The 22,091-nt window shown below is 44.5% G+C and overlaps 1 protein-coding gene across 1 annotated transcript in view; it reads left to right on the plus strand.

Annotated features, from left to right (window-relative positions):
* LOC124616749 (cubilin-like) overlaps positions 1 to 22,091 on the plus strand; it is an 82,922-nt gene that overhangs the window by 7,527 nt on the left and 53,304 nt on the right. Inside the window, exon 2 of the mRNA XM_047145116.1 lies at positions 8,401 to 8,603. Within this exon, the coding sequence (XP_047001072.1) occupies positions 8,401 to 8,603 (203 nt within the window). The remainder of the gene's footprint in view (positions 1 to 8,400; positions 8,604 to 22,091) is intronic.

The raw sequence follows: 22,091 nt of genomic DNA on the forward strand, positions 1-22,091 counted from the left end.
TGACACTACCTTGCGGAACGTCAGATATCACTTCTGTTCAACTCGATGGTTTACCGTCATTCACTACGAACTGTGACCTCTTTGAGAGGAAATCACGAATCCAGGCACACAACTGAGACGATACTCCATATGCACGCAATATGATTAACAGTCGCTTGTGAGGAACGGTATCAAAAGCCTTCTGGAAAACTAGAAATATGGAATCGATCTGAAATCCCTTGTCGACAGCACTCATTACTTCATGGTAATAAAGAGCTAGCTGTGTTGCACAAGAACGATATTTTCTGAACCCGTGTTAGTTATGTATCAATAAGTCATTTTCTTCAAGGTGATTCATGGTGCTCGAGTAGAGTATATGCTGCAAGATCCTACTGCAAATTGAGGTCAGTGGCATGGGTCTGTAATTCAATCGGTTACTCCTATTTCCTTTCTTGAATATTGGTGTGACCTGTGCTACTTTCCAATCTTTAGAAACAGACCTTTTGTCATTGAGCGGTTGTATATGATTGCTAAGAAAGGCACTATTATGCCTGCATGCTCTGAAAGGAATCTGATTGGTATACCATCTGGACCGGAAGACTTGTCTTTCTTAAGTGATTTGAGTTGGTTCAAAAATGGTTCAAATGTCTCCGAGCACTATGGGACTAAACATCTATGGTCATCAGTCCCCTAGAACTTAGAACTACTTAAACGTAACTAACCTAAGGACATCACACAACACTCAGTCATCACGAGGCAGAGAAAATCCCTGACCCCGATTTGAGTTGTTTCGCAACATCTAAGATATCTACTTTTATGTCACTCATGCTAACAGCTGTTCTGGTTTCGAATTCTGGAATATTTACTTCTTCTTCTTTCGTGAACGAATTACGGAAAACTGTATTTAGTAACTCCTCTTTGGTGGCACCATCATCGGTAACATTTCCATCGCTATCGCGCAGTGACGGTATTGACTGTTTTTTGCCACTGGTGTACTTTACATACGACCAGAATCACTTTGTGTTTTCTACCATATTTTGAGACAATATTTTATTGTGGAAACTATTAAAAGCATCTCGCATTGACTTCCGCACTAAATTTTCGATCTTCCGTGAAACTTGGCCAGTCTTGGGGATTTTGCGTTCTTCCGAATTTGGCATACTTTTTTCGTTGCTTCTGCAACAGTGTTCTGACGTGTTTTGTGTACCGTGGTGGTTCAGTCCCGTCTCTTATTAACTTACGCGGTAAGAATCTGTCTATTGCTGTCGAGACTGTATCTTTGAATTTGAGCCATATCTGGTCTACACTTACATAATTAGCCTTCCTGTTGGCATACTGTAATACAAAGTAATTATTTAACTAATAACTTAGGATAGAATACGCATTAGAAAATTCACCAAATCATTTCTAATAATATGTTGCACTAATAACGCAAAATGCATTTTTAAAGCTCACTGTAAGACCAAGTTTCTGAAACTGGAGTGGTACAGTATCGTAAAATTACAGCGATGCACTATACGCAATGACGCACTTTAGTTTTTGTTAATTTCCTATAAACGAACTACAACGAATACAGATTCATGACTGCCAGAAAACTAAAATTACTTCAGTTGTATTCACCCATAAATAAAAACATTGCGTTACTACTGAACCACATAGCAGTAATTCTTCGCCACGTACCCAGAAAATTAGATGAAAACTACAATAGAACCATCGCTGTCTTTACACGATCTGTTCTGCCACACACAGAACTCATAGCTGACGGCATGGCTCCAAGAATAACGCAGTTCACCCTCGCCTTATTAAACGTCGTATAATAGGAAAGGGATCGAATCTTACACCAGTGACAGAAATTAAGAGCCCGTACAATATAGGTAACTGTCCCCTAGTTCGTCCCACATGAGTTTCACGAAACGACCACAATGAGAAAATCGGACAATCGCGTGCTCCATTTGAGAATGGGATAGAGAAGGGGGAAAGATAGTGGTATTAGAAGTAGCCCCGCTTGCGATGTATAGCTATAGATGTAGACGTAAAATGATACGTCCAAGAATGAGGAAAAGATGACGAGAGAGAGAAGAGAGACGTGAGATATGTGAAAGCCAGTTTGGAAGCAGTTTTGAATTAGAGTTCTTTTCGAGAAAATGATATTGTAGTGCCTGTGTTATTCCGAATTGCGATACAATGTTCCTTTGACATGCATGCATGTCGAAAGTAACAGGTACTGTGACGACTACAGCCCCTACTTCGTCCCCAACATTAAATATGTTCGCAGTTTCGAATATGGACAGCCATCAGCTGTAGACTGGAATTACAACAATGAACATTTCTCCTTACCGGAACTCGGACACAAATTTCCCACTTACAGCGAGAGGTCGCCGTAACATTAGGCTATCCGTGCACGATCCACGGCCAAACCCACACTTCCATACGTCGTCAACCATGTGTCTACAGCCTGTACTCGTACATCCATTATGTACGTTGTATATTCCCGTACAGGCGAAACAATTTACTTGAAAGACGCTTGGATAAATACGATATTGCAGTGCCTGTCTTATTCCGGATTACAATGCAATGTACCTTTGGACATGTATTCGCAGGTCTACATTAGTACACCAGGTACTAGTCCTTAGTTTTGACGTGTTTATTTTTATGTATGGTCGCTTCTAAATACTGTGTCCTGTTACGTTGTTGTGGCTTAGATACAGCCAACAACCAGGCCAGCCTCAGGACCCATCCTTAATTCATTATTATTTTCCTACGAGCACGGGAACTGAGCTCAAACCTCCATTATCAAAAACAACTGTTTTGTAGACTCTGAGAAGGCCACAACAGCAAGTCATTTATTAAGTGATATAGTGAGTTGTGCCAGGAAGATCGAATGAAATTAAAAATGTGGAATCATGCAGAGTTTCCAGGGGTAGGATAAAGAGTGAAAAAGTTATATTGCAATTGCAGTTAATTGAAAATAGAGTTATAATAACTAAAACATGAAACATTTCCTTAAACTTAGAATAGTACGTAATCTTTAAGCTCAGAGACCTGGTTTATACGGGTTGTGGAACCGCGCACCACGGAATTTGAATCCCCGCCAAACGTCATGGACGTCAAAGACCCCTAGAGGTCCCTGTGGCGGCGCGCGCGTCCTGGCCCGCATTTAGTGTGAGGGTGCCACAGTGGAACACGTGGTTCCAGCGGCCAATAGCAGCGCCCCCGATAGAGTATTTAAGCGCCAGCCCCCTTTCGTTCCCCCCCCCCCCCCTCTTTCGTTTTTCCTCTCCTTCCTCCTTGTTTTCCCCCTCGTCTGTCCAGGTCCCACCCCCCACCCCCCACCCCCTATCTGCGCTTGGCTAGGGTGTGTCATCTTTGTGCTGACGTTTTCGTGCAGTGTTTACATTGAGTGTTCACTGTTGTGTGTCTTTTCGGAAGTGTTGCGAACGGACATCATACTGTCGCTGGGTTTGATTTTCATATCTCTTGCGAACAGAAACCAGACTGTCGCCATGTTTTTTTAATTGTCTGCCTACTATGTTACTTGTCTGATTTCTGTGTATTTTATTAGCATTGCCAACCCTTTGCTTTATGTTGTAACTTTCCCCAATTTTTTCGCCGCTTTACAATTTAAGTCACCATTTTATCGCCTTTTTATTGTTTCTTATCTTCTTCTGACGTTTTAAAATGTCTGTAGGCTGCAGAGCAGCGTAATAAGCTGCTGCCAGCCCACCCCCTTCGGCGGGAATCGAAATTCAATAACGGAGAAAGTTCAGCCAGCCCCTCCAAATCCTCGAATGCCATGCCCTCTGCCTCGCCTTCCATCCCCCACGTGCATCCTCTATGACCTCATCCCCTGCCCCCACCTTCTCCTTTTCCTTGAACACATCCACACACTATATATTGTCTGCCGCCTTGATCCCCCTCATCCCCTGGTGTCTCCCTTCCTCTCCACCCCCAACCAGTTGCCACGCCTTTGCCGTTGTGTCCCACCCTCTCTCCATCTCCACGCCCTCCATCTCCTTACCCAACACAACTTCCATCATCTACCCCACCCGGATGATGAGCTTTGCCCTGACATCTACCTCCTCCTCAGGGCTCCCTCTCCTCCCCCTCCCTCCTCCTGTGCGGCTTCTCCCTCCTATTCCCCCTCCCTCTCTTGTGTCACCTTTCAGTGTCTCTGCACTTCCTCCTGCCTTGTCTTCCCTCTTCCTCTCCTGCCCCACGTGTCTCCTGCCTCTTCATGAACCCACTGATGCCCCTCCTCTCTTCATCCCGCCGCTTCCCCTGCTGCCCCTTGCTCTCCCCTCCTTTTCGATCCTCTCTGACCTTTCCCTCAGCAGGTCCCACCTGGCAGTTTTATTCTTTGTAATGTGTGCTCCAAGTGGGTTTTAAGTGTGTTGTTCTGGAGTGTTTTTAATACTGTGGCCGACTTTTAACCTGTGCATGCGCATTCAGATTCTTCTCTGTGTTTTACGAATCGCCAAATGTGTTTTTTAACTTTCTGGTGACTTTTTTACCTGTCCCCCATGAACGTCTCCATGACAGTGTATTTTTACCTCCATTTTCTCCCCTATACTCTGTTTTATGTTCCCCCTTTTTATCGCCTTATGTTTGTATAATTTTATTCTTGTTTTAGTTTTTCTGTCACTTGGCTGAAGTGCAGCGGATTGTGTTGCTGACAGCCCTCCCCTGCCCATATGGGGCAGGGGAATGAGATCACAATAAAGAAAAAAAAATTCAGCCAGCGACAAGTACCTTGGCGTCACCCTTGATCATTGCCTCTCCTGGACCCCCCATCTCCGGACAATCCAAGCCAAGGTGAGCTCCCGACTCCGCCTCCTCAAACTCCTTTCTGGCCGTACATGGGGTCTGGACCCCTCCACCATCCTCCACACCTACAAATCCCTCATCCGCCCTATGCTCTGCTATGCCCATCCCACCTGGATCTCTGCCCCTCCTACCTTCTACAAATCCCTTCAGATTCTGGTACACCATGCACTCCGCCTCACCTATCGCATACGTCTCCCCTCCTCCATGCGGATCCTCTATGACTTAATTCTGTTCCCACGCCGTCCCCTTTTCCCCAAACGGATATGGATGTTCTACACTTCCCACAAACTTGATCCCCCTTACCCACTTGTCTCTCCTGTCCTTTCCCACCCCCGTCTGCTGTCGCACCTATATTCCCACATCCCACCCCCTCTACATCTCTCCACACTCCATACCTTTGCCCAAGGTGGCTTCCGCCAACTCCCCTCCCTGATGATGCCCTTATGCCCTCATCCCCTCTCCTACCAACTTTGATCCTTTCCCTCCTCTCTCTCCTCTCTTCCCCCATCCCTCCTCTCCCCCCTCAAGGCTTCCCCTACTCCCCTTCCTTCTTCCCCTCCCCTCCCTTCTCCTCTGCCACTGGCATCTACACCCTCCCCCTCTCCCTCCTACCTGCCCCTTTCCACTTTGGCAGGTCCCCGGCCTTGTATGTCAACAGTGAATATTCGTGTGCAGGAGACGCCAGTGTTTTGTGTGTGTCTTCACGTTAGTATAATAATAATGGCTCTGAGCACTATGGGACGTAACTTCCGAGGTCATCAGTCCCCTAGAACTTAGAACTACTTAAACCTAACTAACCTAAAGACATCACTCTCATCCATGCCCGAGGCAGGATTCGAACCTGCGACCGTAGCAGCAGCGCGGTTCCAGACTGAAGCGCCTAGAACCGCTCGGCAACAACGGCCAGTTCTTCATGTTAGTACTTAAGTGACTCTAGATTGGTGCTCCACCGTTCACATGTGTACTTTCTGTCTTCTCTGTTTGTGGCCGAGTGCTGAACGTTTTTTATTCGGACATTGCGCCTATTTATGATTACATGTATATGACTACCGTGTTTTACCCACCACGTTTGTTTTGTTTTTTCGTCTCTAATTATGATATATTTGTCAACTGTTGCCGAAGAGCGGCATAGATAGGACGCTGCCGGCCTACGTTTCCTGTAAAGGTGTTTAAATAACATTAAAGAAAAAAATGCTCAGCCAGCGAGTCTAATCGTTGCGTGAGTCTTGACACATCGCCTAGACAATAGGCAGCGTGTTTATCGTTCTTTGTTTTCATTACTAGTGGACGTCTTGGATTCGTTTGGTTGTCTCTGCCACTCCGTTGCTTCTTGCGTGTGGTCGTCATAAGGTCTTTCTCCATCGTCCGTCGTTGTTTCGTGTCCGTCCTTTCCGTTCGTTTGTCTGTTTGTTCGCGGGCCGCTCTCCGTTTGGTCCCGCCGCCCTTTCTCGGCCACCGCACGACCGTTCCGATCGCGGTTGCAACAGGTTACAACAAGGGTGGCATTATTTATGCATCCGCTGGTAAAAATTAGGATACCAAATTCCTCATTTGTGCCACCTGTAGATTTTTGGGAATAAAGTGTAACTCGTTAATTTTTTTAAGAATTTTCATTTTTTAAGTCAGGTACCTAGAAGAAAATCCTAAATTGAGGATGGCATTATTTAAACAATTCTGAAACTTACTGTTTAGGCTATAATAAGTAAAATCTTAAAGGTAATGCAATTTAGGCAATCGTCCCTCCTAATACGTAGCTCGTCGCTTCCTGTAACGTATGCTCTTGGAATTTCAATAAATCTCTGTGCCACACAACGCCTCTCTTCTAAAGACTGCCACTGGAGTTTGTTCAACATCTACATATATACTCCGCTAGCCACCAAACGGTGTGTGGCGGAGGGCACAATTCGCACGTAAATCATATTTCCCCCCTCTGTCCCACTCGCGGATCGCGAGAGGGAAAAACGACTGAACGCCTCAGTACGAGCTCTAATTTCCCTTACCTTTGAATGGTGAACATTGCGTGATTTGAAAGTTGGTGGTAATAATATATGCTCTACATCCTCGGTGAAGATCGGATTTCGAAATTTAGTGAGCAGCCCCTTCAGTTTAGCGCGCCGTCTATCTGCAACTGTGCCTCACATCAAACAGATTTGTAACGCTCTCGCGATGACTAAATGTACTAGTCACGAATCTTGACGCTCTTCCTTGGACCTTCTTGATCTCTTCAATCAGACCCAACTGGTAAGACTCCCGTACAGATGAACAATACTCTAAGACCGGACGAACTAACGTATTGTAAGCTATTTCCTTTGTTGAAGGACTGCATCGCTTCAGGATTCTACCAATAAACCGCAATCTAGAGTTCGCCTTACCCGTTACTTATGTAATACGATCACTCCATTTGAGATCATTTCGAATAGTCACACCCAGATAACCGACGGATATTACCGCTTCCAAAGACTGGGCATTTATTTTGTACTCTTACATTAATGGGGATTTTCGCCTTGTTATACGCAGTGGTTTACACTTATTAATACTGAGAGATAACTGACAGTCATTACACCACGCATTAACTTTCTGCAAATCCTCGTTGATTTGTTCACAGCTTTCGTGTGATACTACTTTCCTGTAGTCTACAGCATCATCGGCAAACAGTCTAGCGCCGAAGATCGTTTATTTAAATGGTAGAAAGCAGCGGACCTATTACGCTGCCCTGGGGCACACCTGAAGTTACGCTTGTTTCCGTTGATGGTTCAAATGGCTCTGAGCACTATGGGACTTAACTTCTGTGGTCATCAGTCCCCTAGAACTTAGAACTACTTAAACCTAACTAACCTAAGGACATCACACACATCCATGCCCGAAGCAGGATTCGAACCTGCGACCGTAGCGGTCACGCGGTTCCAGACTGAAGCGCCTTTAACCGCACGGCCACACCGGCCGGCTGTTGCCGTTGAAGTCACTCCGTTCAGGACGACATACTGCTCCCTGTCTGTTAGAAAACTTTGTTTCCAACCGCATATGTCGTCGGATAGACCGTAATCACGCACTTTTTGGAGTAAGTGACAGTGCGGAACTGAGTCGAACGCCTTTCGAAAGTCGAGAAATATGGCATCAACCTGGGAGCCGGTATCTAGAGCCTGTTGCTACGTTAGCAGTAGTACCGATTAGATGATCCCGTGACGAAGTGCACCCATCTTCGTTTGATCTTTTCTATCTACTCTATTAACCCACCTGGTAAGGGTCCGAAACTGATAAATACTGAAGAATCAGTAAAAACAAGTGTTCAGTAAGCCACTTCTTTCGTGGAAGGAATACGTTTCCTTGTTGATCCCTCAATGACTTTCAGCCTAGCATCTGGTTTCCCTACATTAACGATAAAGAAAAAGGATCCACTACTTCCTGTAGCCTGTCGACCTATTGATACCTGCCACCCTTCCTAAAGAGACAGAGAAATTACTCACACTGTGCGTTATACAGATGATCGAATTAGCAACTAATACTGTACTGGTCTGCTTCCTAAGCTCCAGACAAGTGTGAGACAGTCCCACGCGTTTTGAAGTTAACAGACGGCAGTTACGGTTACGGACTGTGCAGGGACGTCGACGGCTGCGTTAGTGACGCTGTCTGTGACGAGCACGGCGGTCGCCCCCGCCGGCCATCGCGGCTTCAGCCTGCGCTACCGCCAGCTGCCGTGCTGTGGGGGCGTAATCAGCAACAGCACCTTCCAGCTGTCCAGTAGCGTTCTGCCTACTGGGCGCAATTACTCCTGTTCCTGGACCGTGATGCCCGCCACTCAGGTACGTACTTCTAACCTGCGTGATTTTCTATGTACCAGGTGATCCGCATGTGTGCTTTCGAAGTTTGTCTTAGTCATCATGGAAGTGTAAAGGTGTCGGGGAGAATAGGATGCACGAGTGATTCTCTGCTGGAGCTGGATGGAGGCGCAGATGATGTCACAGTTCTTTACTGTTAACCGTGATCAGCCACAACATTATAACTACCTACTTAATAGCCGATATGTGCACCTTTGGCATGGGTAACAGTGGCGATGTGTTGCGGTACCGAAGCAATGAGGCCTTGGTAGTTCGTTGGAGGGAGTTGACACCACATCTGCACACACAATCACCTAATTTCCGTAAATTCCGGGGAGGGACGTCCAGTGGGATGTTCTCTATGGTATAATGGAGCCGCCTCCAGCTTGTCTCCGTCCCGCAGTAAAGGTGTCAGGGAAGCTGCTCCCCTGGGTCACGACGGATTCGCGTCCTCCCGTTGGCATGATGAGGAAGGTATCGGGATGCATCAGACGATGCGACACTCTGCCACTGCGCCAACGTCCAGTGCCAATGGACACGTGCCCGTTTCAGTCGTAATTGGCGATGCCGTGATGTTATCATTGGAATATGTATGGGTCGTCGGCAGAGGATGCACATCGTTAGGAATGTTCGGTGAACTGCGTGTTCAGACACTTGTGCTCTGCCCACCATTAAATTCTGATGTTAGTTCCGCCACAGTTCGCCGCCTGTCCTGTTTTACATGTCTGCCCAGCCTACGACCTCCGACATCTATAATGAGAGGTGGCCGTCTGGATGTAGTTTCACTCTGGTTTCGTCACATGTTGAAGACACACGCTACATCAGTCCTGGAACACCCGACAAGTCGTGAAGTTTCTAAATACTCGTGGCCTCGGTGAAACTCAGATAGATCGCGCGCCTTCCTCCATTCATCGTGCGTGTGTCTGACTAGTAATCATTCCTCGCCTGGTGACGTCGCTTTCACGTGGAAGGGTTTATATCGTTAGTAGGTCGGTGGTCAATGTTCTGGCTGGTCAGTGTACAGTCCGATTAAAACAAATTCATATTTGACGTTTGTCACTTGCCACTGCAGTGTGGCCACATCCGCTGCTGGCTACCGCTCGGTTACAGACGATACACTAACATCGCGGATCACTTCACAAATGCTGTTGATGTCTAAGGCGGAGCAATGTTGGAAGCGGCCGCCGCGAGGTATGACGGAAATGGCTGACGCTCTGTCGACAGCTGGTTTTAAGTGACCAATGAGTGAACTACGGCAGACGGTTTTGTAGTTCTGAATTTAAACTTATGTCCTAAACTAACCACAATCTCGCGATGTGCTATGTATTCGAGAAAACGGCGATCAACAATCTGCGCCAGAACTATAATCACGACCGCTTTGTTCACGGCGTTTAAGGCTAACCTCTAGGGGGAAATCAAGAGAGAAAAATTTCATGACGTATTTGTTTGGATATCCATCTTCCGCAGCAAAATTTCAGTTTTAGCGTTAAAAGCAACCTATAATTTCTCGCTGTCACTGAAACCATCTACACGGCATACCGCTTTACCAGCCGATGAGCAGTTCTGGTTGGCACTCGGTTATTATAGACGACACAAGCAGATTTCAAACTAAAAAAATAATAATAGAATAAAAATAAGGGCAAATAAAAAAATTGAAATGATGAAATAAGTGGCAAAGTATTAGATACTTAAAAAAAACATTTAAACCAGTTAATTGGATAAAAATGATAGTCTTGTCATTAGATTCAGAAAAATAGAAAATTTCGCTGCATTTGAGGAGATTTGAACCTTCGACCTTCTGCACGTAAGGTTTTTACGCTAATCATTACGTTATGATATTACACGGCAAAATGCGGTTTTATTAATGACGTTGTTTATTCCAGTCGCAACGATTATTTGAAAACCTTAAAAAATTCGGCTTCCTGCAGTGTCGTGAAAAGCTTATCTAATGTGACTATAATAACTAAAAATGACCCTGAATCGCGTCTTCCACAGAGGGATCCAGTAGTGTGATTAGTCCTATGTATGAAACATGTGTATATCGTTAGTACCGTTATCGTTCTCTCTCTCTCTCTCTCTCTCTCTCTCTCTCTCTCTCTCTCTCTGTGTGTGTGTGTGTGTGTGTGTGTGTGTGTGTGTGTGTGTGTTTCGTTTTTGGTGTGGTCGTCATGTGCAATGAAATACGAAATAAAAGGGCCACATCCACGGTTCGGGATCCAAACGGCGAACGGTTCTGCGAGACGTTGAGCGCTCTTATGGAAGGAAACCGGCTCCAACGCGTGAAGTGTCAACTACCAAGAAATTTTAGTTGGGCTGTAGTGTACCATGCCTGTAGTAAGCAGACAACAAGTGACGGACGCTGAACACTCCAAACAGGGACACCAATGTGGTCGCGCAAATGTAAGTGCTTCTCGAAGACGCAGCGTAGCAGCGAGCGCCCTTCTACCGCATTCCAAGCGGTCGACTGTCGGTGAATCAGGATGATGTGTCAGCGTCCTAGCTAGGGTAGCCGCAAAACGTAGGCTATTGGCCAGGCTACCAGGAGACAGCGGTGACCTCCAGATGGCGGATCCTGAACGGCTGAAATGCTGCATCCAGTAGCGTGGGACCCCATCAGCGCAGAGCTGGGAGAACCTCAGTTTATACCTCGGACGGTTGCATTACCGGTGACGGGTCTGTGGGGATGATAGTAGAGTGACTGTAACTTGGGCTGGCCGGTGTGGCCGAGCGGTTCTAGGCGCTTCAGTCTGGAACCGCGTGACCGCTACGGTCGCAGGTTCGAATCCTGCTTCGGGCACGTGCTGTCCTTAGGTTAGTTAGGTTTAAGTAGTTCTAAGTTCTAGGGGACTGATGACCTCAGATGTTAAGTCCCATAATGCTGAGAGCCATTTGAGTCATTTTGACTGTAACTTGAGGGCTATGCTGTCAAGCAGCGGTCGCAGCATAGCTGGTCAGTGATAGCTGCGTCGGTAGTGTGTCCTCCGGTAGAGACTGACGTATGGCGATGTACTGCCCAGCCCTGCCGATGACCTGCTCGGGTGGCCCATGGGAACATAGGGGTGTTCCAAAATTCTTTTACAAATCAGAATAAGAAAAGAGTTCATACAATCATATATCCGAAAACCATTCATTTTCGAGTTGGTTTAAAGTTGACGTTCAGCAGCTTTCCAGATACAACGCAACAACTTCTCATATTTATGAAGCCGTTTGACTCATTATATTATAGATGGCGTTGTGTTGCCAGGAAGACTTGTTTACATTCAATGTGTCCATAGTTGACATGTTCTGCAGGTAGCGAGTTAACTGAAAGCGCTCTCCTTTCAAACACGGCAGGGTATTCATTTCGTGAGCAGACGGACATGATTTTTGTGGACGCCAGTGAGGATGGTAATGGACACGAGCTCGCAGAGCTGTATCAGACAGCGTTTACAGAACTGAAGACAACCGAGTCATCTAATCTTCGGTGCTGTATATAGTCGCATTCCTAAGACACGATCCATAGTACCATAGACTATTGACTGAGGAAGGAAACATAGAAGAGCCAGACATCAAAATACTCCAGACTCATCTTCAACGTGTGCAGGGCCTTAGATCTACTGATCATCCACCGTGGGAGAACTTTTCCCGATGGTTTGTTGCTCAAACTGCCAATCTATTGTTTGTCTCTTCATCTACATCTAAATCTACATGGATACTCTGCAAATCACATTTAAGCGCCTCGCAGATGGCTCATCGAACCACCTTCACAATGCTCTATTATTCCAATCTCGTATAGCGTGCGGAAAGAATGAACACAGATCTTTCCGTACGAGCTCTGATTTCCCTTATTTTATCGTGGTGATCGTTGCTACCTATGTAGGTCGGTATCAACAAAATATTTTCACATTCGGACGAGAGAGTTGGTGATTGGAATTTTGTGAGAAGATTCCGTCGCAACGAAAAACGACTTTCTTTTAATGATTTTCAGCCCAAATCCTGTATCATTTCTGTGACACTCTCTCCCATATTTCGCGATAATACAAAACGTGCTGCCTTTCTTTGAACTTTTTCGATGAACTCTGTCAGTTCTCTCTGGTAGGGATCCCACATCGCGCAGCAGTATTCTAAAAGCGGACGGACAAGCGTAGTGGAGGCAGTCTCCTTAGTAGGTCTGTTACATTTTCTAAGTGTCCTGCCAATAAAACGCAGTCTTTGGGTAGCCTTCCTCACAACATTTTCTATGTGATCTTTCCAATTTAAGTTGTTCGTAATTGTAATACCTAGGTATTTAGTTGAATTTATGGCTTTTAGATTAGATTGATTTATCTTTTAATCGAAGTTTAACGAGTTCCTTTTAGCACTCATGTGGATGACCTCGCACTTTTCGTTATTTAGAGTCAACTGCCACTTTTCGCACGATTCAGATATTGTTTTCTAAATCGTTTTGCAGTTTGTTTTGATCTTCTGATGACTTTTTCAGTCGACAAACGACAGAGTCATCTGCAAACAACCTAAGACGGCTGCTCAGAGTGTCTCCCAAATCGTTTATATAGATAAGGAACAGCAAAGGGCCTATAACACTACCTTGGGGAACGCCTGAAGTCACTTCTGTTTTACTCGATGTCTTTCCGTCAATTACTACGAACTGTGACCACTCTGACAGGAAATCGCAAATCCAGTCACATAACTGAGACGATATTCCATAACCAAGCAATTTCACTACGAGCCGCTTGTTTGGTACAGTGTCAAAAGCCTTCAGGAAATCCAGGAATACGGAATCGATCTGAAATCCCTCGTCAATAGCACTCAGCACTTCATGTGAATAAAGAGCTAGTTGTGTTTCACAGTAACGATGTTTTCTAAACCCATGTTGACTGTTGTCAAATGGTTCAAATGGCTCTGAGCACTATGGGACTCAACTGCTGAGGTCATAAGTCCCCTAGAACTTAGAACTACTTAAACCTAACTAACCTAAGGACAACACACACATCCATGCCCGAGGCAGGATACGAACCTGCGACCGTAGCGGTCGCGCGGTTCCAGACTGTAGCGCCAGAACCGCTCGGCCACCAGCGGCCGGCGACTGTGTGTCAATAGACGGCTTCCTTCGAGGTAATTCATAATGTTCGAACACAATATATGTTCTAAAATCCTGCTGCATATCGACGTTAACGATATGGGCCTGTAATTTAGTGGATTACTCCTACTACCTTTCTTGAATATTGGTGTGACCTGTGCAACTTTCCAGTCTTTGGGTGCTGATCTTTCGTCGAGCGAACGGTTGTATATGTTTGTTAAGTATGGAGCTAATGCATGAGCATACTCGGAAAGGAACCTAATCGGTATACAGTCTGGACCAGAAGACTTGCTTTTATTAAGCGTTCCCAGTCAGCGACCAGAGACACTAGAGTGAGCATGTGTTTGCCTGTCTGTCGCGCTCATGGGTTTCTAACAACACATGAACATTGCGTTCTGTTTCAAGTTGCAAAAAAGAGTTCCAAAGAAACTCATGAATTGTTGAAATTGGTGTATGGCGATAATGCTGTAACTCTGTAGGCTGTTTACACGTAGTATGAGGGATTTAAAAGCGGAAATGAGTCGGCAGAAGACGAGTAACGTTCGCGACGTCCATTAAACTCAAAAACAGACGAAAACGTGGAAAAAGTGGCAAAAATTGTTCGTTGAAACAGGCGAATAAGTATTCCAGAGTTTACCGAAGATCTTGGCGTCTCGTACGGGTCCGTGCAAAACGATAATTTGCAAATGAGACGAATGAGAGAAAAATTGCTTCCCCGATTTTTGCGTGATGAACAGAAGGAAAGTCGTCTGTCAGTTTGCACGGAGATGGAACTTGGGTCTACGGCTATGACCGTGAGACGAAAATTCAGAGTTCCCAATGGAAAATCAGTGAAGCTCCTTGCCCTAAGAGTGTATGTCAATTACAATCGAATATCGAAATCATGCTCATAGTTGTCTTTAATATTGAAGACACAGTGCGATCAGAGTTCGTTACAAGGCGAAGGAACGGAAACCCCGAATTTTATAAAGGCTTGCTGCAAAACGATGTACAGAGAAATACACCATACAAATAGACCAATGACTTCCTTCTCTTTATCAGGACAATGCACCGTGTCAAACCTTGCCTTTAAATCGCTAGTTTTTGGTCGGAAAAGTGTTCCTCTCCGCCCACAATCGACATAATCCTAAGAGTTAGCACCAAGCGACTTCTGGCTCTTCGAAAAATTAAAACCGTGCTTAGACGAATTAACATCATGCCTGACTTTGAAAGGTCCACCACAGAACAACTAAACGCCCTTCCAAAAGAAGCCCTCCAGAAATGCTTCCGATCACGGTTTCAAAGTTGTGGTAAGTGCACTGCTTGAAGAGCAGTAACTTAAAGGAGATGAAATGAATTCCATGTAAACTTACATTGTTTGTAATAGAATTATTCACCGTGTATTTTGATCACACTTCGTCATACAGAAAATGAATAACAATGTACATTAAACGTGTTTTATCTCGGAAACCATTAGGAATTTGGCATATGTTCATATGAAACTTTTTGTTCAGAATCACCAATATTATCACCCCTAAAATATGTATCTTTCCACCTGACTCACCCTAAATTTGCGTTTTATGTTGTCAAAATTTCTCGTCAGAAAAAGGGCTGAAGTTTCGTTGTTTCGACAATCAATATTTAAGTGTTAGCTAAATTGTTTTGAGTGTGATCTGTGTTGAATAGGTTTCACAAATGTTAAGAGCTGCATCAGTACCAAGCTGTACTTAATTTTTTTTTACTATCGACATCGGTCAAAATTCAGCCCATCTTCTGGTGACGCACACATATATTTTCCAGTACACTCTACAACCGCAATAACTAATTATTCTTGAAATATAAACAGCAATGTTAACATTACCTAAGCAGCACATTTAAAGAATTATTAGTTATTGCAGGTGGGGAATGCTTAATTTAATACATATTTTATGACTCAAAGATGGTCTGAATTTGACCGGAATCCGTTAGTAAAAAAAAAGAAAAATGAAAAAAAAAGGCTCAGTATAGACTAGTACAAAAGGATGCCATTCATTACATACAATACATAATGATGAGTGAGAGAGCGAGCACTTGGTAATTCTCTTACGATATGGCCAAAAAATAGTTGGAGCTATCATCAAATTCTTTAAGATATTGAGTAATAACAGACACTTCCTCCAATCTCCGTTTGTAAGGAATTCTACTTGCTTTCTGAAACCATTCTAAAATAAGGGGGAGAAAATTGATGCATGTTTTGATTTTGTGGGATGACGATGGGGAGAAGGGGACAGATGATACTTAAAAAGAATGATGCTTACGGCACATTTGCACGCAGAGGATATAGTCGACAGTTTGATGCAACAGAGTAAGTAAACGGAGTTGTCGTGAACTGAAATGTAAGACACGTGACGTTAGGGAACTGGTTCAAATGGCTCTGAGCACTATGGGACTTAACTTCTGACGTCATCAGTCCCCTAGAACTTAGAACTACTTAAACCTAACTAACCTAAGGACATCACACACATCCATGCCCGAGGCAGGATTCGAACCTGCGACCGTAGCGGTCGTACGGTTCCAGACTGAAGCGCTTAGAACCACTCGGCCACTCCGGCCGGCGTTAAGGAACTGCCTTCGAAATGTGACTAAGAAAAACTGACAGTTTAACATAAATCAGCAGAACGCGGCGGCCAGGAAGATATAGTCTGAAATTGATACGGAGACATGCGAAAGGAAAGCAGAATTTCTATCTGAAGCGTTCGACAAAAGCAGAAGTGAACGGCAGGTGTGAAATATACAGCACGGTTGCTTTGCTAGTGCACGTTCGTGCTGAAACTTGTCTCTTGTATTGGGAGACGAGTTCCAAACACCGTATTCCATGAAATATTGACAGCTCTCCGGCACGTCCAATTTATCCTGGGAGCATCTGGCAACTTCGGCCGGCCCTTCGCCACGCCCCAGACTGAGACAAGTGCCGAAAAGTTGGCAGCCCTTCGTGTAGGACGCCACTCAGCCAAGACGGACGGTTTTTGCCAGTCAGCACAAGGAAACACCGCAGCCGGCGGCGTCTCTACTTCTAAACTTACTTTTCCCAAGTACCAAAGTATACCACTGGTAAACTATTTTATTTATTATCGGTGGATCCAGTTTTACACAACTGTACCTATGGTTATTTTCCTCAACAAGTTACAGTACACGTTTTTTTCAATATTCCGATGAAATCGTCTGACTTTCAGCTTATTGTTTACGAATACCACATTCCTTGGTTTTGTACCAGATTATCTTCATTTGCCGGCCGGTGTGGCCAACAGGTTCTAGACGCTTCAGTCTGGAACCACGTGACCGCTACGGTCGCAGGTTCAAATCCTGCTTCGGGCATGGATGTGTGATATCCTTAGGTTAGTTAGGTTTAATTAGTTCTAAGTTCTAGGCGACTGATAACCTCAGAAGTTAAGTCGCATAGTGCTCAGAGCCATTTGACCATTATCTTCATTTTGCTGCTATTGCACATGAAAAATGAGCTACGGAATGACATAAATCGAATATAAAAACCAACGAGATACATTGTGATTCACGAAAATATGCTAATAATTGGTTCAAATGGGTCTGAGCACTATGGGACTTGACATCTGAGGTCATCAGTCCCCTAGAACTTAGAACTACTTAAATCTAACTAAGGGCATCACACACAGCCATGCCCGAAGCAGGATGCGAACCTGTGACCGTAGCAGTCGCGCGGTTCCCAACTAAAATGCCTAGAACAGCTATGATAATAATTTAGTATGTTATTCTACAAGTAAAATTAAAGAAAGAAGTACATATAAACATAAGTCCACAAATGTATAGTTATGGAGTTACGGCTAATAAAATATTTTGCCTGGAATTTAGTAACTTCGCTAACATGAAGCCATCGCAAAACAGTACGAGGTTAAAGTAAAGCACGATTTCCATTTATTTTATTGTTATTGATCTGGTGAATCTAATAAAACATATCTCAGACGTGTAACTACAGTAGTTTTCCAGAAGATCCAGATTCTGAACGCTAGGCAGAAATAATCGTTCGTACACTCGGAATACCCGAGTTGGATAACGTACGCTATATTCGTTAACTCCAGCCGTAGCATTACCATCACATTTGCCAGAAATAAACACCATATCGGCGTGTCCCACGGTCGTAAATGTACAAGACATCCCTATTTCATAAATAATCTACAAAAAAGAACAAATACTGTGTGGTTTCACTTAAATATAATGTTGTTATATCCTTTTACTGAAAAATACAGAAAACTAACTCGTTTCAAGGTTAGAAAATGACAAACAACTCACTAAGGGCTGCCAATAATGACTAACGTTTCTACATTATTAATCGAAAGTAAACAAATTTACTTGTATAATAATCTTTGCTACTCTGGATGTTCAGGAAAACTACTGTAGATAAACGTTTGGGACACGTTTTATTAGATTCACCAGACCAATAGCAACAAAATGAATGGAAATCGTGCTTTACTTTAACCTCGTACAGTTTTGCGTAGGCCTCATATAAGCGAAGATGCTAAATTTCAGGCAAAATATTTTATTAGCCGTAACTCCGTAACCAAACATTTGCGGACCTATGTTTATATGAACCTTTTTCTTTAGTTTTACTTTTAGAATAACATATTAAAATATTTACGTATCTTCGTGAATCACCCTGTATAATGAAAGATGGGTGTATGTGACTACAGATGAATGTGGAAACAAGTGAATGTTAAACTGGCGTAACGTCGGAAAGAAACAACACTAGTTCAGATCACTACGGCCTAGTTCTCGTTTCTAAATTTGTTCTCTGACATTTACCTTTGCTAGAACAGATCATAGAGTACATAGTTCGCGGCATAGCGAGTAAAATACGCACACACACACACACACACACACACACACACACACACACACACACACTGCTGACCATTAAAACTGCAATATCAGGAGGCATTCTAAATAACGAAAATTTCATTGTTGTGCATATTCAGTGTAGTAGGAACAATACACGTTCAAATTTACAGGAAACTACGAGTAGCTGAATAGACGGTGTTGCCTAGTTACGCATTTATTTGTCTCCTTTTAGTCCATCTCCCCCTCTATCCATCTACTCCTCCTTCCACTCTCTGCCCATCTCTTTCTACCCTTCTCTCTGTCCACCCTCCCTCCCCCCTCTTACCATCCTTTTCAACCTCTTCCTTTTCTATGTCCATCTCCTCTTCGTTTATCCTCTCCTCTCGCCTATGGCGTCCATCTCCTCCTAATAGGGACGTAATAAATTAAAACATCAAGCAAGTTGCGGCAGTTCTTCACGCATCTCTGTATTTATGACACCATATCTCCAGAACTGTGTGTCGTACAATGTTACAATTTTTTAGATATTTTCTGTGGCATATGTGGACATTATCCGCAATATGTGTTGCAAATATAAAAAATTGTAAAGAAGGAATAAATTATAACACAATGCCCTGTGCGGCAGTTTCACTGCATGAACAGCGGAAATGTGGTAAGCGATATACTTTTTCCTTTTATCATTTTGTGGGTTTTGTCGGTGGCAAAAAGTTTCGTAAAACTTTGAAATTATATGTAAAGATTCAAGAATGAGCTTTTCACTCGGCAGCGGAGTGTGCGCTGTTATGAAACTTCCTGGTAGATTAAAGCTATATGCCGGACCGAGACTCGAACTCGGGACCTTTGCCTTTCGTGGGCAAGTGCTCTGGGTTTCTTTTTTTTTAATCTCATTTTTTTCGTTTTCTTTCGTTGTATGTGCTCGGGGCGGACGTCACACGACACCCGTTTCAGTTCGTTGTTGATCCATCAACTCAGTTTTTTTATTACAGAGGGCAGCTAACCCTCTGACCAAATACGCTGAGTTACCGTGCCGGCGTCATCTGAGCTACCCAAGCACGACTCAGGACCCGTCGTCACAGCTTCAATTCTGCCAGTACCTCGTCTCCTACCTTCCAAACTTCGCAGAAGCTCTTCTGCGAACCTTTCAAAACTAGCATGGTAGGAGACGAGGTACTGGCAGAATTGAAGCTGTGAGGACGGGTCCTGAGTCGTGCTTGGGTAGCTCAGATGGTAGAGCACTTTCCTGCGAAAGACAAAGGTTCCGAGTTAGAGTCTCGGTCCGGTACATAGTTTTAATCTGCCAGGAAGTTTCATATGTAAAGATTGTTGCAAATTATTTTAGTGGTCTCACTCTCAAGTAGAGGATGAATAAAATTTGAGTACTCGCGCGTCATGGGCTATACTTCTTTTTCTCCCCCATCCCCCCCCCCCCCTACCCTTACTCTTTGATAGGTAGGTATTTTTTTTACACCCACAGCGTTTCTTTCCTGACATTAAGTGATATGTTTAAGACGGTTGGCTGGTTTGTGGTGGCTGAAGGAACCAGACTAGAAAGGCCATCGGTCCTGTGCAACACGTTTGGTTGAAATTGGTCCTGTCATTTAGGAGCAATACGGAACGCACATAATAGTTACATCAATTTTTATAATATGTATGAATTTGTGGCTATGCACGGTGCGAAAGTTTGTACAGAGATCCTACATCAGGCAACATCAATGGCTCTATGCAAAACCGAACCTGAATGAGAGATGTGGGTACCTCAACCCATGCTGCAACAACTCCATGCTAGGGTTAAGTGCACGGCGAGTGGTGGCACGCCTGTCTCTCGACAACACTGTAACATTTACATTCACGGAAAATAAATCGCAGCACCAAGATGGAGTCGTCCGACGTACACAAAAATTGGTAGGCGCGTTTCTACATCTTAAAAGTGATCAGTTCAAATTTCGGGCCAACCGCATAAGACTGGTGCTAGTAACGTCACACTAACTATGCAAATCAGGTTTCCTTTAAATACATGCTGTAACAGTCGCGAGCGTTACTTATCTTTGAGATTCGACATGACGAGTCGATGTTTGTCAAGATTGCCTTTAAGCGAAAAGGACGCCATTATCGATACCCGCTGAGATTGAAGATGTCGTGTACTAGGGCTACGAGAAGCTGGATATTTCTTTTGCAATATTGTAGAAAGACTTGTCAGGAATGTAGCCACTGTACATGATAGCTGGGAGTAGTAGTCACGAGAATGTACGGTCACAAGAAGACCACGTGGCACAACCAAGGGAGAAGACCGTCGTGTTCAGCGTATGGCTCTGGCACATCGTACTGCTTCTGCAGCAGCAATCTGAACAGCAGTTGGCTTCTCGCGCTTGCATTAACCTGCGCTCTTGCAATGTTGGTACCTAGACAAACGAATTCCCGAAAATTCATTGGTAGACGGGTTTCTACATCTGAAAGATGTCTATTCAAATTTCGCACCAGTCGCGTAAGACTGGCGCCAGTAGCACCACTATGTGGAATGCCTGTAAGTGGCAAGGAAGCCATTATCGACACCTCACTGAGTTTGAACGAGGTCGTATATAGAGTTGCGAGAAGCTGGATGTTCCTACTTGGATACAGCCGATAGACATGACAGGAAAATAGCCACTGTACTTGACTGCTGGTAGTTGTGGTCATGAGAATATACGGTCGCAAGAACATCGGACTCTGGACGGCCGCGTGGCATTGTCGAGAAGGATGATCGTTTTTGAGGGGGGCTCTGGGGCATCGTAATGCATCTGGAGCAGCCTTTTGAGAAGCAGTTGGCACCACAATGACACAACGAACTGCTACACATCGGTAACATCAAGGACATCTTCAAGCCAGATGCCCTGTAGTGTGCCTTCCACTTACCCGAAACCACCGACATTTGGGACTTCAGTGGTATCAAGCGAGGGCTCATTGGAGGACAGGATAGAGGTCTGTTTTGTTTTTGTGATGAAAGCTGGTTATGCCTTAATGCCAGTGATCACCGCGTGTTAGTTAGGAGGAAGCCTGTTAAGGACCTGCAACCAAACTGTCTGCATGCTAGACACACTGCATTTACACCTAGAGTTACGGGCTCGGGGGCTTTCATATGACAGCAGGAGCATTGTCGTGGTTATCCCACGAACCTTGACTGCAAAACTGTACGTAAGTCTGGTGACTGGACCTGCTGTGCTGTCATGTGCAACATTGGCTCTGAGCACTATGAGACTCAACTTCTGAGGTCATAAGTCCCCTAGAACTTAGAAATACTTAAACCTAACTAACCTAAGGACATCACACACATCCATGCCCGAGGCAGGATTCGAACGTGCAACCGTAGCGGTCACGCGGTTCATGTGCAACATTCTAAGGAGTACTTTCCCATAGGATAACGTCCACGCACGCACCGCTGTTGTAACAGAACATGCTCTACAGAGTGTCGACATGTTGCCTTGGTCTGCTCGACCACCAGATATGTCTCCAATTGAACACATATGGGACATCATCGGACGCGCAACTTCAACGTCATACACGAACAGCGTTAACCATCCCTGTATTGACCGACCAAGTCACCAGCCATCGAACAC

The sequence above is a fragment of the Schistocerca americana genome, chromosome 5, assembly GCF_021461395.2.
Source record: "Schistocerca americana isolate TAMUIC-IGC-003095 chromosome 5, iqSchAmer2.1, whole genome shotgun sequence".
Taxonomy (NCBI): domain Eukaryota; kingdom Metazoa; phylum Arthropoda; class Insecta; order Orthoptera; family Acrididae; genus Schistocerca; species Schistocerca americana.